Source organism: Oncorhynchus nerka, linkage group LG27 (assembly GCF_034236695.1).
Source record: "Oncorhynchus nerka isolate Pitt River linkage group LG27, Oner_Uvic_2.0, whole genome shotgun sequence".
In the NCBI taxonomy this organism is placed as follows: Eukaryota; Metazoa; Chordata; class Actinopteri; order Salmoniformes; family Salmonidae; genus Oncorhynchus; species Oncorhynchus nerka.
Genome location: NC_088422.1, coordinates 40976049 through 41003381, shown reverse-complemented (window position 1 = coordinate 41003381; position 27333 = coordinate 40976049). Strand labels below are relative to the sequence as shown.

General features: G+C 41.5%; 1 protein-coding gene across 3 annotated transcripts; it reads left to right on the top strand.

Moving 5' to 3' along the window:
- Window positions 1–1942: 1942 nt before the first annotated feature.
- Window positions 1943–26077, top strand: LOC115111787 (condensin complex subunit 2-like). 3 transcript variants are annotated; one of them, XM_065011682.1, is made up of 19 exons: window positions 1944–2093; window positions 2618–2837; window positions 2950–3040; window positions 3220–3312; window positions 3817–3934; window positions 4132–4283; window positions 4796–4985; window positions 5273–5355; window positions 5631–5851; window positions 7228–7373; window positions 7512–7618; window positions 7940–8059; window positions 8525–8632; window positions 8852–8998; window positions 9214–9324; window positions 9650–9729; window positions 10013–10088; window positions 23459–23614; window positions 23947–26077. In XM_065011682.1, the coding sequence occupies exons 2-19, from the start codon at window positions 2623–2625 to the stop codon at window positions 24130–24132; spliced, it is 2400 nt and encodes a 799-aa protein (XP_064867754.1). In that variant the 5' UTR covers window positions 1944–2093; window positions 2618–2622; the 3' UTR covers window positions 24133–26077. The 3 variants fall into 3 exon arrangements, with proteins under 3 accessions (XP_029494076.1, XP_064867754.1, XP_029494077.1); XM_029638216.2 differs by lacking the exons at window positions 23459–23614; window positions 23947–26077 and adding an exon at window positions 10567–10977 and having other exon boundaries at window positions 1943–2093; XM_029638217.2 differs by lacking the exons at window positions 23459–23614; window positions 23947–26077 and adding an exon at window positions 10567–10977 and having other exon boundaries at window positions 9653–9729.
- Window positions 26078–27333: the final 1256 nt, after the last annotated feature.

The following is a 27333-nucleotide window of genomic DNA, read 5'->3' as shown; positions in this document are numbered from 1 at the left end:
CCTAATCTATGGATTTCACATGACTGGGAACACAGATATGCATCTGTTTGTCACAGATACCTTAAAAGAAAAGGTAGGGGTGTGTATCAGAAAACCAGTCAGTATCTGGTGTGACCGCCATTTGCCATATGCAGCACATAAAGTTGATCAAGCTGTTGATTGTGATCTGTGGAATGTTGTTCCACTCTTCAATGACTGTGCGAAGTTGCTGGAAATTGGCGGGAACTGGAACATGCTATCTTACACATCGATCCAGAGCATCCAAAACATATCTGGTGAGTATGCAGGCCATGGAAGAACTGGAACATTTTCAGCTTCCAGGAATTGTGTACAGATCTTTGCGACATGGGGCCGTGCATTATCATGCTGAAACATAAGGTGATGGCGGATGAAGGCCCGAAAATGGGCCTGAGGATCTCGTCACAGTATCTCTATGCATTCAAATTGCCATAGATAAAATGCATTTGTTTTTCGTTGTCCATAGCTTATGCCTGGCCATACCATAACCCCACCATGGGGCACTCTGTTCACAACGTTGACATCAGCAAACCACTTGCTCACATAACACCATACACGCTGCCATCTGCCCGGTATAGTTTAAACTAGGATTCATCCGTGAAGAGCACACTTCTCTCGCATGCCAGTGGCCATCGAAGGTGAGAATTTGCCCACTGATGTCGGTTACGACACCGTACTGCAGTCAGGTGAAAACCCCGGTGAGGACATTGAGCACGCAGATAAGCTTCCCTGAGACTGTTTCTGACAGTTTGTGCAAAAATTCTTTAGTTGTGCAAACCCACAGTTTCATCAGCTGTCTGGGTGGCTGGTCGCTCTGCTTTGCTTTATCTTGGCCAGGTCGCAGTTGTAAATGAGAACTTGTTCTCAACTGGCCTACCTGGTTAAATAAAGGTGAAATAAAATAACATTTAAAAATAATTAATTTAAGCAATTCTATTTTGCTCTTTACTCGTCAGAGGCTCTTCCTGACACATCTGGACATCCCCTGTCTCAATTCAGATGAACAAACCAACATGGATGCCTCAATAAGTGATGATGAAGCTACTCTGGCAATTCACTTCATGCAGAGCGGTAAAGCCCCTGGGCCTGATGGCTTCCCTATTACATTTTTTTAGCATTCTCCTCTAAATGATCCCCTATCCTCAGCTCAATGTACAATGAAATCCTTTCAAGTCAGAAACTGTCACAGACACTTACCCAGGCGACTAATTCGGTTTTGCTTAAAAAAGACAAGAATCCCCTAGACTGTGGCTCATACCGCCCTATAAGCCTTTTGTGCTGCAATTATAACTTTCTCACTAAGGTCCTCTCATGCCGTTTAGAGTTGGCTTAACCTGGTCCCCATTAATACAATACGTGGAGAGTCTGTCTTTTACTAAGTGCAACTTTCATAGTTTGGTAAGCAGTAATGTCTGTTCTAGTGGCCATTTGTGCAGATAAGCATTTTTATTTAACTTTTTTCCCCATTGTTTTTGTTTCTATTACTGTTTGTTTCTGTTTTTCATTCCTATTTAACTTACGTTTATAGATGCCTTGGTGGGAGGGAGGGGATGGATGGATGGGAGGATGAGGGGTTGGGGTTGTACTGTATTTGTTGTTATATCTGAAAATCTATAAACAAAGTACAAAAAAAAGAAATTGTTGTTGACATGCTTAGCAATCCTAAGGGTGGAGTGTTTCAGCATGATATAGATAACGTTTAATTGCGTTGGGGGAGGGTATGGTAGAAGTTAGGGATTTATTTGGTTTTGAATTTTTTTTCATGGTAGTACAGAATGGTAGTATAGGGGCAGTTCATGATTGATCGTACATGCCAGCACAGTAGGTCGCCGCATGCACAAGAAACCTCTCTGCCCAAAATGTGGGTATGGGCGGAGTTGAGTGTTTACGTTCTTGAATCCACGTGGTGACGCATACTGTCGTTACGTAAACCGTTCGGCGCAAAAATTCAAATGTTCTCAGGAAGAAAAGTGCATCAGTACAAAGTAAAACACGCTTTATGTTAATTTAGGCAGTTTAACCTTTATATAAAGAAAGATACGTTCACTGTTGCAGAAGCGTTGGATATAATCGAGGTAATGTATGAAATCGAGCTACAGCTTTTTTGTTTTCATCCAGCATTCGTAGCTAGCGTAAGCTAAAACATGTTCTGTAGGATAGCAAGTTAGCTAACGTTAGCTAGTTCACTCACTGATGTCAGATACCCATAGCAATTTTGCAAACTAATCCAGCGTGTCATGTCTTTAAGCTACATCGTTGGTTAGTTAACGATGGTATCGCTGCTAACCGTAACAACAATAACAAACCATACCTTGCTCTATCTAGCTAACATTAGCTAGCTAGGCTGGATTTTGCTTGCAGCCCTGCTAACTAGCTACGGTTACTTGCCAACAACAAAATGTTATTACTGCTTTGATGGTCAAATCAAGCCTTCTTTGCATTGGTAGTGTTAGCTAGGTTCCTACATCGAACTGTTGAATTTAACAGATAATGGCAACAGTAGCTAGTTACAGTATAACTTGTCTACATGCCACTTTTGGAAGCCGAGAGGAATAGAGAACTGAAAGTACATCACTGTGTCCGTTTCTCCCCCGGACAGTCACGATGAGCGCATCCTCCACACCCATCTCCCGGGTGCGTCAGTGGGCCTCACCGTCCCTGAAGCACAAGGGCGCCTCTCCTGCCGCCATCAGCACACCGCTCCTCGCATCTTTCCCGGGCAACGATGATGAGCTGGAGCGGCGTCAGAGGCGCAGATCTCGTGTCATTGATCTGCAAGCCGCCACTGACTCTTCATGTAATGAATCTACCTCTCATAGGTAGGGCACCCCAAACCCTCTTTTTGCTAGTAATCAAGTTAACTCGATCTTGACAGGTGTCATATTGATTTGTTAGACCTTTGTATAAGATACAATCCGTGTTTGTATTCAGCACCACCGGGACCCCTGCCGCTGTGCCTAAGCTGTCAAATGCACAGATCTCAGAGCATTACTCCACCTGCATCAAACTTTCCACTGAAAATGTAAGCAGAATGTCCATTCACATATTTACTATCTTTAACAGCCACTTCTAAGAGGGGCAGAATCCATCCCAAGGAAATGTTGTTGCTCTCCCTCATGTCTTATTACATCATATCTCCAACCATGCAAGTTATTAGAAACTGGCATCTCAGATGTACAAAGCCTTCTTCTATTTTTGTAGAAAATTACCACCAAGAATGCCTTTGGTCTCCACCTGATTGACTACATGGCTGACATCCTCAAACAGAAAGATTCTGAGCTCACAAATTTCAAGGTATGGCTTTAGACACTAATTATTCCATTGTTGTAGTTTCTGTTTATTTGTTTCTTTGAATTTCCTCTTTACACAATTCAGATTTGTGCTACTGTTGAGGAGATGAAAGTATAATCTGGTAATGGAGAGAGAAGAAATGCACTTATAGCCCAACCACTTAAGATAGTCATTGTTTTTATAGGCCTACTCCAAAAAAAAATATTTTATTTTTATTTTACCTTTAGGCAAGTCAGTTAAGAACAAATTCTTATTTTCAATGATGGCCTAGGAACAGTGGGTTAACTGCCTGTTCAGGGGCAGAACGACAGATTTGTACCTTGTCAGCTCAGGGATTTGAACTTGCAACCTTTCGGTTACTAGTCCAACACTAACCACTAGGCTACCCTGCCGCCCCTTAAATAATTAAGCTTATGATAGACTATTCATTTAACTTTACTGGCCTAGCGTCTGTTGGCTATATGAGAGAGTAACCATCTCATACTATTCCTCTCTGTCCTTGCCAAGGTGGCAGCGGGTACCTTGGACGCCAGCACTAAGATTTACGCGGTCAGAGTGGATGCTGTCCATGCTGATGCCTACAGAGTGCTGGGAGGACTGGGTGCTGAGACCAAGCCTGGGGAAGGTGATCACCTCTTAACTATAACATCTATAAACTGTCCTGTTTTTTCCAAATGACAAACTATTCCCCCTATAGTGCACTACATTTATCCAGGGTCCATAGGATAGTGCACTATATAGGGAATAGGGTGCAACACTGACTTTCTGTAATTTAATAAAAGATCAACAGCTTCTATTTGAACCTTGTCTGTCTGTGTGTAGAGCATGGAGCAGGGGCAGGAGGAGAGATGGAGGAGGGGGCTGAAGGTGAGCTGGCTGCTAAGCAGGTGGTGAAGAAGAAGAGGCCTCCCAAGAAGACTGTGGAGCAGAACCTGAGCAACATCAACAGCTCTGAGTCTGAGATGAAGTGTGAGGTAAGGGATGGTTTCCTGCTCCAGGACTGGCCTGGGTTAAAGGATCAGGCTATGCCTGTGTGTGTTGTGTTCATTATGTATTCAGTTGGAAATCTTCGAGACTGGTAGCCAAACGGTGCTTGAGTCCCAAATGGCACCCTCTTCCCTATATCACATTTGATTGTTCACATACACATACTGTATATTGCTGGTCTAGCGAAATGCTACACCTGTAATATTGTGAAGGATCTGGTCAACAGTAGTGCACTATTTAAAGAATAGGGTGCCCTTTGGGATGCAACCCAGGCTACGCTTGTGTTCATTGTGGATTCACCTGGAAATCTTTGAGACTGATAGCCAGACACTGAATAGAGGTGGAATTGATTAGGAATGCCTTGATTTAATGTGAGGCCTTATTATCATATTTCCTGAGCGTATGGATCCAGCCTGGGTTGTGTGAGTTTCTACAATGCTCATTCATGGTAAACTCACACATATTATCCCCCTCTTCGTTATCGTCCCTCCAACTCCAGGTGGACCCCATGTTCCAGCGCATGGCGTCGTCCTTCGATGAGAGCAGCACGGCAGGTGTCTTCCTGTCAGTGTTGTTCAGTGAGGACAGTCGCTGTGAGCTCCTCTTTCCCTCCCACATGACCCTGTTGCACTCCAGGCCCGCTTACTCCCAGCCTCCACCGCAGCACGTCCCTGCAACGCCCTTCACAGGTAACACTGATTTAGGATCAGTTTTTCCTTTTAAATAATATGATATGAATAAGGGGAGCCTGATATCATCAGCACTTCTAATCTTATATGCATGATAAATTCAGCCCCTGGGCTGTTTTTGTTGTGTATTACCCCCTAATGGACTCGCATAGTATCTCTTGATTTTAGCAGACACATCTGGTTCTACTGATCATTGAGTGATGCTGTTAGCTAAGGTATTGGCAGTTGTTCTACATGTTCCGATAATAGTATCAAGCATGTAAAGATGTTGATTGTGTGATTGACAGGTGGTCTCCAGCGGATCCAGGAGAAGAGCTCTATCTGCCCTTCCCTGGCAGACTTCTCTTTCACCAGCTGGAACCCTGACCAGGTCAGAGCAACATATACACTGCCAATATACACAGCCTGTGTCTCAAATGGCATCCTTTTCCCTATATGGTGCACCACTTTTGACCAAGGCCTATAGAGCACTGGTCAAAAGTAGTGCACTATATAGGGAATAGGGTGCCATTTGGAACACGGCCGTCTTTATTTTTGTTTGGGAATGATACAGATGGTCAGATTGGATGTATAGTTTGAAACGGTAGCTATACAGCCTCAGAGTATCTTAACCACAGTCTCTATATAAACTCTTGTCCTATACAGACCGTGAACCAGATGCTGGAGAAGATAAAGCAGGGGGATCACGTGTTTGACGTGAACGCGGAGGCAGACGAGGAGGAGTGTCAGGACTTTGGGGATGATTTTGATGGCGACTATGAGGAGGGTCAGGGGGACCATGGTGGCGACGGCTCCAAGGAACACGGTGGCGACGGCTCCAAGGAACACAAGGATCGCTGTGAGGCTGGAGGGCCCGGGAGAGGAAGGTGAGGATATTTATTTTTTTATTTTTTTACAGGGTGTTAACAACCTAGGGGTAATGTACTGAGTACTTTTATTTTTTTGGTGCTCTGCTTGTATCTCCCTGTAGAGGATCCCAGGGATGTTTCATGAGGCACCAAGGGTTATTACATTTCTAAATTGGTCAGGTAGCTTGAAGTGACTTTGATCTGTCTTGAGTTTTTACCATGATCTCCTGAGTGTTAAAACATTTTTTTTATGACAGTAACACTCAGACCCAGTAAAGCGTCTGTCAGCAGTTGAAACGATAACAAAAAGCTGAGGGATGAGGCTGGAGAAATGTAACCACTCTCAAATTCATAGAGAGAGCTATGGATGCAGGGACTGGCCAGAAACATTTGTTTTAACCATGTTTTGAGGCTATTTTGTTTACAGACATTGGAGTAAAACGAGCGTATATTTAATGTTCTGATGGGCTATGACCGTTGAACTTAGCTCATGAGGCATTTATAAGATACGTTCTTCAAGAGTCAATGGGTATACACTGGGTGTACAAAGCATTAGGAACACCTTCCTAATATTGAGTTGCAGCCCCCTCCCTCAGACCAGCCTCAATTCATCGGGGCATGGACTCTACGAGGTGTTGAAAGCGTTCCACAGGGATGCTGGCCCACGTTGACTCCAATACTTCCCACAGCTGTGTTAAGTTGGCTGGATGTCCTTGGGGTGGTGGGACCATTCTTGATACACACTGAAAACTGTTGAGCATGAAAACTGCTTTGAAAACAGCTTTGCCGTTCTTGGCACAAACCAGTGCGCCTGGAACCTACTACTGACCCCGTTCAAAGGCACTGAAATATTTTGTCCTCTGAATGGCACACAATCCATGTCTCAAGGCTGAACTTTTTTTGTTGTTGACCTGTCTCCTCCCCTTCATCTACACTGATTTGAAGTGGATTTAACAAGTGACATCAATAATGGATCATAGCTTTCACCTGGTCAGTCTGTCATGAAAAGGGCAAGTGTTGCTAATGTTTTGTGCACTCAGTGTATATCATTAATTTATAAGAAGGGAAAAAAGTTGCCCCTTTTATATCCAGTTTAGATGTCAGGATGACTCTGGATAGAAACAGATCTACAACTGGCTATGAGCTACTTTAACTTAACTTTGATTTGAACTTCAGTCCAGACATAAAGCTTTAGAATTTAGTTACTTATCAGAGCAGAAGTAATTTGTCTTACAGAACTGATGATGTGTTAGTAAGTTCATTCGTTATTTTACACAAAAATGGGGGCATTCTTATTAAGTCTAGACTGAACAAAAATAACTGATGTTTTGTCTTTTTATAATTAATCTCAAATAAATTTGAACATGGTTCTGTGATGTTATGACTGTTCACAGGGATGTGATTCCCATCGGAGAGGGGGACATAGCCACCATGTGTCTGCAGCTGTCCGATCAGCCCAGAGAGTACTCCTACTTCAGCCCCAGGACCATGGCTACCTGGGCAGGCCCTGGCTACTGGCGCTTCAAACCTCTGCACAAAAGTGAGTGGTGGTTGTACACAGAGAGCCATGTTGTATATGTTGTTTACCTATGTTTGGGATATTCCCTTAACAGCATTGCCCTCTAAATATATCTTAATTCTTCCTTTCTTGCTCTCTTGTCTCGCTCTGTGTGTTTAGAGGACAACGTGCCTGAGAAGGAGGGTCGAAAGAGAAAGCCAAAGAAGGCCTTTGAAATCGACTTTAATGACGATGTCAACTTTGACACCTACTTCCGCACCACTAGAGTAAGCCCTTGGTTGCCCCTCTAGTTCGCTGATGCAATCCCTCTCAATTTATCCTCATTGTTTGATCCGTACCCAAGAATATCACTCACTAAATGCCAGTTTTCTGAGGCATTGCCATTGTGACAATTGTGTACATTTGTTTTGATGCTAATACGTGGGTCAAGTGTCTTAACAATCCCAGGCTATGTGTGAGGCAGTTTCATGTTAGTCACTGCAACAGAGGAAGTGTGATTGTAGTTGCTGATGGAGTTTTCCCACCATTCATATATGGACTCAAACAGTTCTCTCACTTCTGTCTTGTGTTCCTTTCTGTTCTCCCAGGCCGCTACCACTAACACCAAGTCAGCCCTCAGCACAAGAAACAAGAAGAACACTCTGGCTGCAGACTTCCAGTTCCCCCCTGAGACCCTGTCCCAACTCAGCCTTAAGCCCGCCAGCACAGTACGGTCTCCCTTCTACTCTCTTTATCCCAACAACCAGCATGGAAAAAACCGCATAGAAATAAATGTAACCCCACACCAGTTGACCCTGTCCCGCGTGTCTATGGCGATACAGGGGGACAGTGGTGTGCTTAAAACAATATGCAGCCACAATCAGACCCTCATCACTGTAGCTGACTGGAACTGATATGCTGCTACAATGTTGTCCATTGTACTATTAACATTTTTGATTCGCACACCTTCTCTCACTTCTCTCTGCCCTATTTATTACCCCTTTGACCTATCCCCCTCACTCATTTTCTCTTTCTCTCACTGTTCTTACACACACACACACACACAAAAAGGGGAAAATGACACATTTAATGTAGAACCTTGGTGGTGAACATTGACTAATTAGAAGTGAGAATTGTGATGCCATTTACACATGTGATGTGCTCTGTCAGTTAACTTGTGTGTTCTACGTCAGTTATGTAAAGAGGGTCAGAAGAGGTTGTCTGGAGAGCTGGGGGAAGGCATCGGAGACTACGACTACAACAATGCCAATGACACAGCCAACTTCTGCCCCGGACTGCAGGTCTGAAACCATCCGACTGTCAATCTCACACGGTCTTTTTCAACGTTTCATTTCCCTCGGATACCTTTATTTCACCTTTGTAATAAGTAGCCATTATAATAGCATTATTTATCCCTCATCAATGCCACATTTTGGACCCTCAATTGTTTAGTAGCTGCTTCAAATAATGGGGTAATCTCTCTCTACATCTCTATCAATCTATATATATATATATATAAGGGTGGTGAAAGTGATGATGATGGTGAAGGGTTCAGTGGGGGTACAGATGACGCCCAGCCTTCTGTGGATGGTAACCCCGCCTCCTCACAAGACCATGACGACGTGTCCACCTATGGGGAGGATGACCTGGTGCCTGAGCCATACAGGGTAAGACTGGAGGGAAGGGGAAGCCAATGTTTAGCAAGTGTGTTTTTGAAAAGTTTGCATTTGAAGACCGTGGCCAGATAAACAAGACCAAAGCATGTTTTGATGTCTTATCTTGTCCATAGACTGCTTACATGGCATGGGAACCAACATCTCGTTTTCTAAATTGGCTGAATTATCCCTTTAAATGTTAAGCCTAGCTTTACTTTTCATTTCAGGTGAACAAGATTGAGATAAACTACGCCAAGACAGCCAAGAAGATGGACATGAAGAGGCTCAAGAACACCATGTGGAATCTTCTGACTGACAGTCTGGAAAAACCAGCCAAGGTTAATTTGAAGTCTTTCCATGTTTCTTTCCCCCCAGGTCTCATTGATTGTATTATGTGGTCTGCAAATGTTTTTTTGTTGTTTGTTTTTTTCTCAATGCCTCTTCCCTACAGACCTGGGTTCAAATACTATTTAAAATCGTTCAAATACTTTAAGTGTTTGCTTAAGTCTGCCTGGAGTGCCAGGTGGGCAGTGTTTGCATTTTACTATTGGTACCATTGTAACGGGCAAGCGCAATCAAGCTCAAATGAAGTATTTGAAATTATTTTGAAAAGTATTTGAACCCAGGACTGCTTCCTTGTGATTAACAGTGTTGTGTTCTCAGCAGGAGGTTGAAAATGTGGAGACTTCAGAAGTGTCTGGGGAGAAGGTCTTCAGCCAGACCACACAGACCCTGCGTCAAAGGTACCCAGGCTTAATATCAGCACTGGGCCCATTCTCAAATGGCTCTAGTGTTCTTTCTCAGCTGCCATTGGAGAACAATTTGGAAATTGTGGTGGATTTGCTTCTTATTTTTTTCTTAAACTAGTAGCTAGATGGACATGAATAATTTATTTAGACTGCTGCCAACTGAGGGCCTTTGGATGGTCCAAACATTCATTTGCTCAAATGGATGTAGATGGGACATGCGTGCTGATAAATAATGTAATAAACCCCATGTCTTCTCCTTCCTCTCCTGTCACTTAAGCTTGCCCCCCAACATGGCTCAGAACCTGTCCGTGCCCCTGGCGTTCGTCGCCCTGCTGCACTTGGCCAATGAGAAGGTGAGTAGCTACTCCTCTGACTGCCAGCATCATAGCATTCCTAAAATAATTTGGTTCTAGACATGGTTATTATGTTGACATATGACATGTAGTTGTACAAAGCTACATTATTAACAAACAAACAAAATATTTAGAGGTTTTATTAGTTGAGGGTTTGTGGAAGGAATCATGGTGTACTTGAATTGATCTTGGCTGTGCTAAATAGGCTGCGTTTACACAGGCAGCCCAATTCTGATATTCACTAATTGGTCTTCACGTGACCAATCACATGAGATTTTCATATCAGATCTTTTTCAGAGCTGATCTGATTGGTCAAAAAAAATACAATTATTGGGCTGCCTGTGTAAACACAGCCAAATAAACTTGAAATTAGTCTTTAATTTCAGATAGTCATCGGTATCAACTGTTATCACTTTGTTGTTGAGTGTGACGGAAGAGTTCATCACAGCACTCACTCATTCATTGTTTCATTCAACAGAATTTGGAGCTCATCAAGGTGGACGACATGTCGGATATCATCATCAAGCAAGGTCAATGAAAAGGGATAGACAATGGGACAGAGTTATTGCCTTTTCTCTTCAATCTGCTTAATTTCACTTTTTCTATGTATATGAGGAATTATGGGCCATTCATGTCAAGCAAAGGCACCCTCACATTTAGATTTTGAGCCTGTGAAAGATGTTATTTCTCAAATGTATAATAAGTGGCCCTTTTTAAAATGACTCATCTATTTTATTAAGTGTTTTAAACATTTACCTGTACTTTGTTTAATCTGTCCCCCCCCTCTACGTCTATTGTGTGTAGATAATATAAATCCTTCACTCCTGCCTTCCTCACAACGGTGGAATGTACATACATACCAAAACAAATAAAACATTTGTTTTCTAAATGACCTGTTTCCTGTGTACAAACAAAAGCAAACTGCAGGGTAGCCCTTTTTTAGCGAATGGTTATTTATGCTGCACCTTATTCTACAGTAAACAGACGTCATTGGATTGTAGCGAACTCCCTGCAGCCTTGTCACAGAGAGGGTGTGTCCCAAATGGCACCCTTTTCCCTACATAGTGCACTACCTTTTACCAGAGCCTTAAGGCAATAAAGTGCCATTTGTTACGCAGACACATGGTTAAAACCGGTTGGTCAGGGTTAGCAGTGCAGATGGGCTGGGTGATACTGCATCAGCATGACTGGTACAGCAGGTGTGACTGGGCTGGGTCCAATCACGCACACATGGCTGGCTGTAGAGGGAGGTTTGCAAGGTTATAGTCTGAGAATATTTTGTATACATGTTACACTGCCTCAAACTCTATTCAACATGATTCTATATGGAATGATGAATGCAGGGCATCGCACACCCCATTCCATACCTTGACTGACCCACTACATTTGGAATTTAAAAGCAGATAATGACAAAGTTCACTGCAAAAATGTATGCATGCGACTACTATAAATCACTCTAGATAAGAGCCTCTGCTAAATGACAAATGTAAATGCAATAATTGCTTTCCATAGACCCACTCAGCATTAACGGGGTATCACATAACGTGCTGTATGAGGAGATTTAGCTTGACACTTGTCTGTAAGCATCAAAAGCTTACAGCAAACAGCCTACCAGTAGCAGCACAAGACTGTCGACCTAAACGCTTGTCTGAACCGCCGTCAGATATAGTAGCCCATCTCAGCATGTGAGATCCATCCTGTTAGACAACATCCATCTTTATCACTGGGATATTAAGAGGGGAGTCATGCACCCCAGAAAATCAGAGGGGGCACAAATATGTGAGCATAACTGGGGGGTGGTCCAGAGGGCTAGGCCCTCCGTCTGTAAATTGGAGAGTTTAGCTTTTTTCATACACCTGAAACCGTGTTTAACTGCAATCTAAAGCCATAACCATTATGCTTAATTGTATGTAAAAAATATATATATATATATATTTATGTAAATGTACCTGCATGTCTAAGCATACCTCTTGAGCTGTCTGTATCCTGACTGGTGTTTTGTTTTATTTTGACTAAATATGCTTCTCTGCATCTGCTAAAAATCTGGGTAAAAGATTGAAAGGAATGTGAGTCTTATTAAGTACATTTAGTAATTGCTTACTTTTCTGAAATATACCAACCTTGCCATCTAATATAGTTAGACAAGCTAGCTACTCTAACTTGATTGATAACCTGAAATAGCTCCTTGGTAGCTAGTTGGGAGATAGGTTCCCAATCTAGGCTAGCTAAAGCTAATATCATACAATTTCTAGGTGGCTCGTAGTATTACAGAGAAACCAGGGTTTGAAGCCGGTTCAGGGAACAGAACTGAAAATCTGAAAAATAAAGAAATGTTTAATTCAAGGAACAGAAATAGAACCTTGAAAGAAAGTGATCCATACTGTTCCGGAAAATAGCCTTTATTTTAAAAGCATGGGAAACCGTTAATAATTGTATTTTACATTCCAGGCAAACAAACCGCCTTTGCAAAGCCCTCACTCAAAAATGTATTCCAGTCTCTGCCTGCAAGCTGAAAATCTATGCCTGTATGTGTTTAGGCTACCTGCCCCTCCCCCCTCTGAAGCATAGGCCACTGACATTACATTTACGCTTGATTCAGAAGATAGGGAGAGATTTTTTATTAGCTAGAGAAGAATGGAATAACTTTTTCAATGCTAGTTAGGCACTTAAAGGACTCACAGACTATGAGAAACAAGATTCTCTGGTCTGATGAAGCCAAGATTGAACTATTTGGTCTGAATGCTAAGTGGCACGTCTGGAGGAAACCTGGCACCATCCCTACGGTGAAGCATGGTGCTTGCAGCATCATGTTGTGCGGATGTTTTTCAGCGGCAGGGACTGGGAGACTAGTCAGGATCGAGGGAAAAATTTATGGAGTAAAGGAGGAGTGGCTTCAGGACAAGTCTCTGAGTGAGCCAGAGCCCGGACTTGAACCCAATCGAAAATAGCGGTGCAGCGTCGCTCCCCATCCAACCTGACAGAGCTTGAGAGGATCTGCAGAGAAGAATGAGAGAAACTCCCCAAATACAGGTGTGCCAAGCTTGTAATGTCATACCCAAGAAGAATCGAGGCCGTAATAGCTTCCAAAGGTGCTTCAACAAAGTACTGAGTAAAATGTTTGAATACTTATGTAAATGTGATGTTTCAGTTTAGTATTTTTATACATTTGCTAAAAAAATTCAAATCATTTTTTTTCTCTGTCATTATGGGGTATTGTGTGTCGTTTGATTAGGGGGGGGAATTATTTAATCCATAAGGCTGTAACGTAACAAAATCTGGAAAAAGTGAAGGGGTCTGAATACTTATCCGAATGCACTGTAATCAGTGGTGTAAAGTACTTAAGCAAAAATACTTTAAAGTACTACTTAAGTCGTTTTTTGGGGGGGTATTTGTACTTTACCTTACTATTCATATTTTTGCCAACTTTTACTTCACTACATTCCCGAAGAAAATAATGTACTTATTACTCCATACATTTTTCCTGACACCCAAAAGTACTAATTTCATTTTGACAGGAAAATGGTCCAATTTACACATTTATCAAGAGAACATCCCTGGTCGTCCCTACTGCCTCTGATCTGGCAGACTCACTAAACACAAATGCTTTGTTTGTAAATGATGTCTGAATGTTGGAGTGTGCCCCTGGCTATCCGGCAATAAAAAAATGATGTCATCTGATTTGATTAATATAAGGAATTTGAAATGGTTTATACTTTTACTTTTGATACATAAGTACATTTTAGCAATTATATTTACTTTTGATCCTTAAGTATATTTAAAACCAAATACTTTTAGACTTTTACTCAAGTACTATTTTACTGGGTAACTCACTTTTACTTGAGTCATTTTCTAAGGTATCTTTACTTTTACTCAAGTATGGCAATTTAGTACTTTTTCCTCCACTGACTAATTCATTTAATGCATGTCATAACAAGATGCCCAGAGCTTCAAGCTTTCTTCTCAACACTCACTCTCTCCACACCTACAACATTTTTGTTTATGCATGTAAACAACTAGCTTGCCTGCTTTATCCTCACTGACTGGTGAAGTAATTTAATGAACTAAATGTAAAAACTGTTGATTTCACAAGTTACAAAATGAACAGAAAGGAAGGATATATATATAAACCAGTACTTTTGGGGGGTTTGGAAACCAGTTCAGAACTTTATTTTGCTAGTTGAAACAGTGGAACAAAACCCAAAAATATTTTGGTTCCAAACCCTGAGAGAAACAAGCAAAAATGTATATTTTATTTATTTTTTGAAACAGGACAAATCTGATGGGGCACGTACCCCTGTGCCCCCTATGGGCATGACAGCTGATAGGGGTGAGATGTCAATCCACCTGCTGCTGTATGTTCTACAGTGCATGCACACAGATAAATTGCAGGTAAAAAGGAAAATGTTCTTTACTGTAATCTCCAGGCCCCAGCATATGAACACATAACTATTATCAAGAATGCTGATGTGAAAGTGTGTGGGTCAACCAGCATCAACGACATTATCCTGAGTTGGGTCTACTTTTTCTTACTTGCGGCAGGTGTACATTAGAAGGCCGCGTTTTACGCCCTCACGAGGATGCAAGTGGAAGCGAAACATTCGAGCAGGGTCAAAGCGAAGCGATTCACTTTGAGGGAAAAAACATCAACCCAGGAAGTAGGTAACGTAATCGGCTGTTGAACGGGGACCACAAACTCAATACAAAAGTTCGACACATTTGATGCATCAGGATCAAATAAGTTATCGCTCGGGTGGCAAAGGACTCCATTTTCCAACAACATGTCTAATGATATGGTAGGTGCTGGAAAAATCGTTATTTTCTGATGTGCTTGAAATATTTTGCTTTGTATAGAAAACAAAACATTACAGCGTTATAACCCGTCTCAGTCGAGTACGCACAGTCTACCCTTCTCACTTGAGAATCTAAATGTATCAGGTTGATAATTTCGTCTCCTGTTTGGGCTTCATATTATGTAATGAAAAGGTTCTGTTTTGACCTCACTGCAAATTCTTTCTGACCAAGATGTCGTGGCAATGTCGTTTTTGAGGAAATGGACCAAAGTGTTGAAATTTTACATTTCTCTACTGGCGCCTGCGCAACAGTTGTTACTTTTGGGTAGTATAGTTTGATTTGATAAACACACTTCAATGTAGCCAAATCTATTTATTAGACAACAATAAAAATAACAATAAAGCTTGAAACAATATCTTGGACAATATTACAAAAACGAATTAGTTAACACCTCAAAGACAACCTCAGCATGAAGCTTCAACTGTGTAAATTTGAAGGATATGATAGTCAAATATACAAGGCTAACTCAAATACTACACCTTACTCTTTATGGGCTCTACGGGAGAATACTGGAAAACCCCGTATGAACTTACTGTGGAATACTGTACTGTGCTTCCTCCTCAGGAGAGGATGTAATAAAGTCTTGAAGTTTACTGAACAAAAATATAAACACAACATGTAAAGTGTCGGTTTCATGAGATGAAATAAAAGACCTCAGAAATATTCCATGTGCACAAAAGCTTATTTCTCTTATAATGTGCAGACATTTGTTTACATCGTTGTTAGTGAGCATTTCTCCTTTGCCAAGATAATCCATCCACCTGACAGGTGTGGCATATCAAGAAGCTGATTAAACATGATGATCATTACACAGGTGCAGCTTGTGCTGGGAATAACAATAATAACACAATGCCACAGATGTCTCATGTTTTGAGAGAGCGTGCAATTGACATGTTGACTGCAGGAATGTCCACCAGAGCTGTTGCCAGAGAATTGAATGTTCATTTTTCTACCATAAGCCACTTCCAATGTCGTTTTAGAAAATTTGGCAGTACATCCAACTGTTCTCACAACCGCAGACCACATGTAACCATGCCAGCCCAGGACCTGCACATCCGGCTTCTTCACCTGTGGGATCGTCTGAGACTAGCCACCTGGACAGCTAATGAAACTGTGGGTTTGCACAACCAAAGAATTTATGCACAAACTGTCAAACTGTTTCATCGTCCTCACCAGGGTCTTGACTGCAGTTGGGCATCCTAACCGACTTCAGTGGGCAAATTCTCACCTTTGATGGCCACTGGCACACTGGAGAAGTGTACTCTTCACAGATGAATCCTGGTTTCATCTGTACCAGGCAGATGGCAGATGGCAGCATGTATGCCGTTGTGTGGGCGAGCGGTTTGTTGATGTCAACGTTGTGAGCAGAGTGTCCCATGTTGGAAGTGGGGTTATGGTATGGGCAGGCATAAGCTATGGACAACGAACACAATTGCATTTTATCAATGGCAATTTGAATGCGCAGAGACACAGTGACCAGATCCTGAGGCCCATTGTCGTGCCATTCAACTGCCGCCATCACCTCATGTTTCAGCATGTTTCATGCACGGCCCCATGTCACAAGGATCTGTACACAATTCCTGGAAGCTGAAAATGTTCCAGTTTTTCCATGGCCTGCATACTCACCAGATATGTCACCCATTGAGCATGTTTGGGGTGCTCTGGATCAACGTGTACGACAGCGTGTTCCGTTTCCCGTCAATATCCAGCATCTTCGCACAGCCATTGAAGAAGAGTGAGACAACATTCCACAGGCCACAATCAACAACCCGATCAACTCTATGCGAAGGAGATGTGTCGGGCAGCATGAGGCAAATGGTGGTCACACCAGATACTGACTGGCTTTCTGATCCATTACCCTTTTTTTAAGGTATGTGTGACCAACAGATGCATATCTGTATTCCCAGTCATGTGAAATTGACTGATTTTCTTTATATGAGCTGTAACTCAAGTAAAATATTTGAAATTTTTGCATGTTGCATTTATATTTTTGTTCAGTGTACAATTGACTAAAGGGATGATTCCTAAAAGGAACATTTTCTTTTGGTTGTATTTCCATTAAATATAATCCATAGAAGGGTCCTTTGGAGGAAAGATTGTTGACATATTTGACATTTGTATCTTAAAGCATAATTGAAAAAATAATAAATTGAAGAGGTATATTTGTGACATTTTGGCTTTACCCTTTAAGACTACATAATCTTTCGTCTGTAGGTGCTACAAAGCGAAAATGTGTGTCATATGAAGCTTTACCGCTGACTCTGTAATATTAGTAGTATATTGAAAGTATATTCATGGACAAAATATGATTTTGCAAATGTTCTACATATTGTTTAACATAATATACTCTACAGGCATATCAAAGTTCCTGAGTGGTATTTCTGCTACTTTTAGGGTTATGGTCCAATTTGTAAGCATTACCAACATAGTGAATGTATAAATGGATTCAAAATGCTAGCTCTCTGCTGGTTATTTGCAGGGTGTGCAATGGTACAAGTAAAAGAAGTGCTGTGATTGGTTACATTGCTTACTATGCCAATTTCTCTGTATAAAATGGGCCATAACCTTAAAACTAGCAGAGATCCCACTGGATCTTTGATATGCCCATAGATCAATTTATTATGTTCAACAATATTTGCGTGTATATTATTCTGTATTCATAAATTAATGTAAGACAATTGTTATTGAAATGAAATACTACTCCTATTACAGAGCAAGCAATAACGATTCAAATTACAACTTTTGCTTTGTAGCACCTACAGATGAAACATTAGATCTGGAATTCATAGCGTTGAAACTGCCACGTCCGTTTGCGATATGACAACAACAAAGATGCTAGTTCAAACAACAAACACTGTTTTTTTTCCCGTCGGACATCATTGCACCTATAACAGAACATCAGAGTACACATTTCATATTTTACCATGATGCTGAATGCTCATTCCCTCAAAACAATAACAAATGCGCTTGGGGTGGCGCTGTTGCGCCTATCGCGGATCTCAGCTTTAGAGAATGTCTGGGTAAGACCAAAATTTCACAAATGTTCGAACTTCAATGGATTATTCCTCAATTAAGCTTTAAGATACAAATGTCAAATATGCAGTACCAGTCAAAAGTTTGGACACACCTACTCATTCAAGGGTGTTTCTTTATTTGAACTATTTTCAACATTGTAGAATTATATTGAAGACCTCCACTATGAAATAACACATGGAATTATGTAGTAACCAAAAAAGGGTTAAACAAATCCAAATATATTTTAGATTCTTCAAAGTAGCCACTCTTTGCCTTGATGACAGCTTTGCACACTCTTGGCATTCACTCAACCAGTTTCACCTGGAATGCTTTTCCAGAAGTCTTGAAGGAGTTCCCACATATGCTGAGCATTTATTGGATGCTTCTCCTTCACTCCGCGGTCCGACTCATCCCAAACCATCTCAATTGGGTTGAGGTCGGGGGATTGTGGAGGCCAGGTCATCTGATGTAGCACTCCATCACTCTCCTTCTTGGTAAAATAGCCTTACACAGCCTGGAGGTGTGTTGGGTCATTGTCCTGTTGAAAAACAAATGATAGTCCCACTAAGTGCAAACCAGATGGGATGGCGTATCGCTGCAGAATGCTGTGGTAGCCATGCTGGTTAATGTGCCTTGAATTCTAAATAAATCCGTGTCACCAGCAAAGCACAATCACACCTCCAGGCTTCACTGTGGGAACCACACATTTGGAGATAATCTGTTCACCTACTCTGCGTCTCACAAAGACACAGCAGTTGGAACCAAAAATCTCATATTTGGACTCATCAGACCAAAGACAGATTATCACCAGTCTAATGTCCATTGCTCGTGTTTCTTGGCCCAAGCAAGTCTCTTCTTATTATTGGTGTCCTTTAGTAGTGGTTTCTTTGCAGCAATTCAACCATGAAGGCCTGATTCACACAGGGCATCTCCTCTGAACAGTTAATTTTGAGTTGTCTCTTACTTGAACTCTTTGAAGCATTTATTTGGGCTGCAATCTGAGATGTAGTTAAATCTAATGACCTTATCCTCTGCAGCAGCGGTAACTTTGGGTCTTCCTTTCCTGTGACGGTCCTCATGAGAGCCAGTTTCATCATAGCTCTTGATTGTTGTTACATTATAGCCTTATTCTAAAATCTACACACAATACCCCATAATGACAAAGTGAAAAGTTTTTTTGAAATGTTTGCAAATCAATTTAAAATATAAAACAGAAATACCATCAGACCCTTTGCTATGAGACTAGAAATTGAGCTAAGGTGCACCTTCTTTCCATTGATCCTCCTTGAGATGTTTCTACAACTTGATTGGATTCCACCTGTGGTCAATTTAATTGAAAAGACACACACCTGTCTATATAAGTTTCCACAGTTGACAGTGCATGTCAGAGCAAAAACCAAGCCACGAGGTTGAAGGAGATCTCAGAGTCTGGATTGTGTCGAGGCACAGCTCTGGGGAAGGGTACCAAAACATTTCTGCAGCATTGAAGGTCCCCAAGAACACAGTGGCCTCTAGCATTCAGAAATGGAACACGTTTGGAACTACCAAGACTCTTCCGACAGCTGGCCGCCCGGCCAAACTGAGCAATCAGGGAAGAAGGGCCTTGGTCAGGGAGATGGCCAAGAACACGAGGGTCACTCTGACAGTGCTCCAGAGTTCCTCTGTGGAGATGGGAGAACTTCCAGAAAGACCACTATCTCTGCAGCACTCCATCAATCAGGCCTTTATGGTAGAGTGGCCAGACGGAAGCCACTCCTCAGTAAAAGGCAAATGACAGCCCACTTGGAGTTTGCCCAAAAGCACCTAAAGGACTCAGACCATGAGAAATAAGATTCTCTGGTCTGATGAAACCAAGATTGAACTCTTTGGCCTGAATGTCAAGCGGCATGTCTGGAGGAAACATGGCACCATCCCTACTGTGAAGCATACTGGTGGCAGCATCATGCTGTGGGGATGTTTTTCAGTAGCAGGGACTGGGAGATACCCAAGATGACTCAATGCTGTAATCGCTGCCAAAGCTGCTTCAACAAAGTACTGAGTAAAAGGTCTGAATACGTATGTAAATGTGATATTTCAGTTTTTTTATTTTATATATATATTTGCTAAAATGTCTAAACCTGTTTTTGCTTTTGGGGTATTGTGTGTGTAGATTAATTAGGGGGGGGGACTATTTAATCCATTTTAGAATAAGGCTGTAACTTAACAAAATGTGGGAAAAGTCAAACGGTCTAATCTTGGCCGAAGTTTAGGAAGTTGGTAGGTACTTTTACTGTGTTAGTTGCCAGGGCTGTATGGTCGTGAAGGGTACATTGTAGACGGACCACTCGATAGGCTCAACATCAATGTTTTACAGTAGCTCCATAAATCCACAACGTCCCTGAGATGTATTTTAAAACACAATTTTTGGTGATGGTTGGGAAATTAAAACCTGATAGGCTACAATGTTATTGACCAACATGTTAGGGAAATGACTTGGCATTTAGAAGTACATTTTAGCGCAATCTATGATAGAGGTTCAATGGAACAGAACATTCTTCAGCCCTGTTCAAGCCTATACTCTCACACAAAAATTAATTTATTCTTAGTTCACAGTAGTTATCCCAGATTAACAACTGTTCGTTCAGGTTCATGTACACATGAGCTACTCTCTGAAACAGATTTACTATGATTTGATGGCAACCTCTGACCAGACTGGGATTAATTTAGTGAAGGTTATCTGAGAAAGGAAACTGGACCTAGTTTGCTGTCAAACATCATTATTATCTATAGCTTGCCCTGGTCCCAGATCTGTTTGTTGCTGTAATTGTCAAACATGTTTGGCATGATAGCACAGACTGGCACTTATTTACTGACCTAAGATCCATAATTCATCTGAATAATTTCCTCATTTATGTTAGCGAAGGGATTATCTGTTGGATGTACATTCTCTATCAAAGCAGACAGACATACTTTTGAATATATAGTGTATGTGGACACCACTCCAAATCAGTGGATTCGGCTATTTCAGCCACACCGGTTGCTGGCAGGTGTATAAAATCGAGCACACAGCCATGCAATCTCCACATACAAACTGCGAACCAGGCCTAATTGCCCAACATCAGTGTGCGACCTTTATAATGCTCTTGTGGTTGAATGGAAGCAAGTCCCCGCACCAATGCTCCAACATCTAGTGGAAAGCCTTCCCAGAAGAGTGGAGGCTGTTATAGCAGCAAAGGGGTGACCAACTCCATATTAATGCCCATGATTTTATAATGAGATGTTCAACGAGCTTCAAAAGGGCTTGCTTCTCACGTATATTTGAGTAAGATTCTGTGTAATACTGTATGTAGCCTACTAGTGTCTCTATCATCACTGAACTTCCTTTGTTCGTATGTAATGTTTCGCTCCCAATGGGACTTGTCATTTGATAGCAGTCTGCCATTCAGTATGCCTCATGCAGGCAGAGCCCTGTGCCGGGAGAGAGCAGGTTGTGAAGGAGAGAGCGAGGAGACTCACCGAGTGGAAAGAAAGAAAGAAAGAAAGAAAGAAGAGATTCTTGTGTTTGTGAGCCAGAGGGCTCACGGGGTTTGGAAGAAATGTGCAACAACCACCCCCCCCCTTCTCTCACATATAGTGGGGCAAAAAAGTATTTAGTCAGCCATCAATTGTGCAAGTTCTCCCACTTAAAAAGATGAGAGAGGCCTGTAATTTTCATCATAGGTACACAGACAAAATTAGAAGAATAAAATCCAGAAAATCACATTGTAGGATTTTTAATGAATTTATTTGCAAATTATGGTGGAAAATAAGTATCTGGTCACCTACAAACAAGTGAATGACCTGCAGAGAGCTGGGACCAAAGTAACAAAGCCTACCATCAGTAACACACTACGCCACCAGGGACTCAAATCCTGCAGTGCCAGATGTGTCCCCCTGCTTAAGCCAGTACATGTCCAGGCCCGTCTGAAATTTGCTAGAGAGCATTTGGATGATCCAGAAGAAGATTGGGAGAATGTCATATGGTCAGATGAAACCAAAATATAACTTTTTGGTAAACTCAACTCGTCGTGTTTGGAGGACAAAGAATGCTGAGTTGCATCCAAAGAACACCATACCTACTGTGAAGCATGGGGGTGGAAACATCATGCTTTGGGGCTGTTTTTCTGCAAAGGGACCAGGACGACTGATCCGTGTAAAGGAAAGAATGAATGGGGCAATGTATCGTGAGATTTTGAGTGAAAACCTCCTTCCATCAGCAAGGGCATTGGAGATTAAACGTGGCTGGGTCTTTCAGCATGACAATGATCCCAAACACTCTGCCCGGGCAATGAAGGACTGGCTTCGTAAGAAGCATTTCAAAGTCCTGGAGTGGCCTAGCCAGTCTCCAGATCTCAACCCCATAGAAGATCTTTGGAGGGAGTTGAAAGTCCGTGTTGCCCAGCAACAGCCCCAAAACATCACTGCTCTAGAGGAGATCTGCATGGAGGAATGGGCCAAAATTGTCTTCACACCAGCAACAGTGTGTGAAAACCTTGTGAAGACTTACAGAAAACGTTTGACCTCTGTCATTGCCAACAAAGGGTATATAACAAAGTATTGAGAAACTTTTGTTATTGAACAAATAAATTATTTTCCACCATAATTTGCAAATAAATTCATTAAAAATCCTACAATGTGATTTTCTGGATTTTTTTTCCCCCTCATTTTGTCTGTTATAGTTGAAGTGTACCAATGATGAAAATTACAGGCCTCTCATCTTTTTAAGTGGGAGAACTTGCACAATTGCTGGCTGACTAAATACTTTTTTATCCCACTGTACGTGTAGTATTGGCATAACACTTCAACGCCTTACAGCATCTTTTACACTTCAAGGTGTCAAAGTTCACACAGCAAGCTGTCTAAAATATGAACGGAAATTACTACTATGCAAATAAAAAAACATGGGGAGTGATGAACAGTTACAGGGGCCTTTCTTTCATATACGCCTCCTGGCAATGCAGTTACAGGGGCTTTTCTTTCATGTACACCTCCTGGCAATAAAATAGGCCTAGTTGAAAGATGCATATGTTCCTGATTCTGACTTGGATCGTTGGGTGTATTCCAAACGGAAGCAAATGGATTTGAATTTGTCCAATAGAAACTCTCGTTTTCGTTGCAAAACGTTCTCCATTTGGAGTAAACTGTTGCCGTTGCAAAACGTTTTGGACCAATGATTACACCTGTTTTTTTGTGTGCAGGTCTTACGTCATCATTAAAAGGCAGTTATGACCTAAAGTTACAGCACATACAGGTGTAAAACTGCTCCACAGTGTCCCCTGCCTACTGTTGTAAATTGATTTTCGATAAAGCTTTTGTAAGAGAATACAAATGAACTCACGCAGATCTTACCAGTTTCCAAAAACATGTGCAGAAGTGTATTATCCTCATTGACCTCTCTCACTCTCTCTCATGCTCTTTCTCTCTCTTGTGTTCTATTACTTTCTTTCTCTCATGTTCTATCACTGTCTGTCTCTGTTTTTCTCCAGGAGAAGGGTGAGGTGGTGGAGCAGGACAAGGTGAAGACCCTGCAATCTCAGGTGGATGGGGTGAAGGACATAATGACCCAGAACGTGGACCGGATCCTGGCCCGGGGTGAGAGGCTGGACGACCTGATGGGCAAGTCAGAGGACCTGCAGGCTGGGGTCAGTCCTACAACACTGTTCTTCCCCTCTTGTGTGCTCCTCTACTGTTTAAAAATATATATATTTCATAGTTAATCCAAATTAGGTATCCATAATTGGATTTAAAGTAGTCTATGGACTTAGAGTTTGTGACCCACAGTTTGGGTTTGTGTAGTGTACTTCAGTTTAAATCCAATTAAATCAAATCAAACTTTCATTTAAAATTCGCAATACACTTTACAGTAAAACAAAATGCATTATACACACACACACACACAGTTTGCAAAGCATTGGTTACTGCAAAACAATGCAAATGGTATGATTTTTGTTAGCATATCCCATCTCTCCCTCAGGCTCAGAACTTCAAGCACACGTCTCAGAAGGTGGCTCGTTCCTACTGGTGGAAGAACATGAAGCTGTGGGTGGTGATAGTGGTCATCGTCCTCGTCATAATCCTCATCATCGTACTGCTCGCCACTGGAGTCATCCCTACTAGCTCGTCTGCTCCCCCTCTTCCCACACCCACAAAAGCTCAATAACCCCCCATGGCGGAGACACACATTTACAGTACATCACATACACACTCACATACTTGTTAGCTTACTTACCACCTGAGCAATTTATTTCAAGAGAAGCCCAACTTCGAAACCAACTTGGCTCATGATCAATAGCTACTGTTGACTCTACAGTTCAACAATGCGTCATCACTTTGAAATGATGCATGTTGGCTTTTATGAATAACCCTCACTTATTTGCACATTTTCTCCCTTTTTCTTAAATACATCACCGTCTCAACTCTTGTACTGCTTCACACCCTCCATTTAACCAGTCTTTGGCCATTCAAACACCATATGGTTCATTTGATGAAAAAGGAAAAAAAAATACTAACTCCCCTGCTATCTCTGTTAATGCTGGGCCGCAAATATTTTTCAGGGAAGACCAAAGTACTAATTAAGGGGTAGATATTGTCATTGTAGCCTATATAATGTTATTTGTGACACATTTCTAAATTCATGCTGGTATTGATTTGGCATTTATGGTTTCCATTCCTTTGGTGTTTTGAGGGTATGTAATGTGATCCACACACAGTCAGGGGTAAGGAGTTAAGCCTCCAAGAGGTCAAAGGTCAGGACAGATTTGAATGGGTGAACATGGGAGATATGAAAAGATTTGTGCTGTAGAGATGTTTGTCATGGTCATTGTTGCTGATATTTATTTTAAATTGTTTGTATAGTTAGTCTTTTCTCACTTTTTCACTGTGTTTGAATGGGTTTTAGCTGAGCTGGTTACTAGAACGGTTGTCACAGTGTTTTTGTTTTGAAAGATGGGAGAACAGATTTTCTTACTTGCAATGTTACAGTTAAAGAAAGCATCGGAGGCCACAGACGAGACACAGGCTGGTGGGAACTGAGAGAGGGAAAGAGAGAATGGTGGGAGACTCTGGAGAAGTGAAAGGTCTTTACACCTCTATCCATGACCTTCTGATACTCCATCATACATAACCTGCTGGAACTCTTGTACGGACCTATGCTTGTTATCATGTTCCATGCACCCAGGTCTTGGAAACCCTGGCTAACTCCAGTCAAGCTGCTGTGAGAGAGGGATGATTGAACAGCTAACAAGTCCCCTGCTGGTCTAAACTAATGTCTGCAGCTCCTATGACTGCTGTCACGACATGGCTTAGTTACTGCCTTGTTTTAGGAAGACACTATCTTTCAAATGTACTGTAATTCAGTCATAGCTTACCTATTTCTTCCCCTTTATTTCTTTGCCCACTTTAATCTTAATTCCCCCAAAATGTATTAATTCTGGTAATGTAATCTTGACTCCGTTAAAACGATAATTGCAGAGTAGCGTTTGGTACATGTATTCTTTAGCTACTTTTGCCTTTTAACTTATCCCACTGCCCACTCCAATGGTGCAATACCATCTGAGCTTTGGAGAGGTCAAGGGTTTAACTCCCATGTGTGTATATAGTTCATGTTTAGTTTTTTCACCTGTTAGTACATTTGTAAACCATCCAAGTAGTGTAACATTGAGGTTCATTTAAGGCTATATGTCATCTCTTCTGAACATCTTTTGTTTTTCATATTACTGTATTAATGTTATTTTTAATCAACAATACCAATGAAGGAGTATGATATGACATGCTTGGATTAAAAAGTGTCTACATACTTAGAAAATGCCTGACACCTTTTATAATGGGAAATTATTGAAGTACAATTTTGCCTTAATCACTTAATTAAAAGTATGAGCACATTAAAAAAAAAAAGTTTTTATAAGGCTGCCACCATAATGTGCCTTGCTATAGTCCGATCATAAAGGTCAGATATGTGGGGCGCCGGGCCATGATATTTTAGACCAGTAGGATGTATTGGGAATTTGGGCCAGTTACAATTGTTGGAGAATTATTTGTTTTTCATTCATTGATGGAGTCCAATCATGTTGTTTCTGATGAGTTATATAATAAATAGTATTACCTTACGCAGTGATTTAGTTTTGTTCTTTCCTATTGTCTCAAATTATATTTGCTTGATCATAAAGTCACAAGAGGGAGACACATCACACTAACACAAAGAGGTCGGTGTAGTTGCTCAAAGGATCATGGGGAAAACCCAAAGGTTTTCCCCATGGTTGTTTTACTGTGTTCTAACTGCTGGGATCTCTCAATACGCTAATGGGGGGGGTCTTGATTAAGTGTTTACTTTGTGAAGGCATTATCTTGAATCAACAGAAAAGAACAGTTGAGCCATTACCAGAACAGTCAAGGTTCCCAGAGTTTTAATCTAATATTTGATATCTTTGGAAGCATTAACAGTATTTACTTGGACTGTATATTAGGTTTTACAGTGGGCATAAACAGTGTTAACATCTTGCAATTTGAACTCGCCATGCAAAGACCTCAAGGACATCTCAATCTCCATCCATGTGTGATATCTCACAGCACAGATCTCACATACGGGAAGGGGGTCCAGGCTGTGTTAACACAGGCAATCCAATTCTGATATTTTTTCCACTAATTGGAAGGGATACTGGATCGATAGAGGTAGATATATGTGGAGGCTGCTGAGGGCAGGATGGCTCATAATAATGGCTGGAACAGTGCAAATGGAATGTCATCAAATATATGGAAACCGTGTGTTTGATGTATTTGATACTATTCCACTGTTTCTGCTCCAGCCATTACCACCAGCCCGCCCTTCCCAATGAAGGTACCACCAACCTCCTGTGGTATAGGGGATAAGGTATATGTATATGGGTAAGGTGACTAGGAATCAGGATATATGGTAAACAATAAACAGAGTAGAGTAGTTCTGGTTTATCCCAAAGAATGAATGTGATTGTTTTTAACAAAGCATGAAAAATGCTAATCTTATATTACCAAGGTACTTCTCACATAACAATTTACATTTACAATCCTTATGACCAACCATGTGTTCCTGAAACAACAGATTCCAATGTAAGAAACTAAAAGAGCCCATTTATACTGGACAGGAAATGGTATCTAGGCATTCTGTCCGGATTCTGATTGGAAGTCATGTGGATGTGAGTCCTCATTCCTCCATATTACATAATGATAAGGAGGGAGGGCCGAGTGGACTGAATATGTTCTTTGTGTTGGTGTGGAACGGACCCAGACGTGACCCATTGTTAACTAGGCCTGAGAGAGTCTGGTTAGTACCACACGACCTGACACAGCCTCACATGGTGGCTGTCATCTGCCCCCATACAGAAATGGA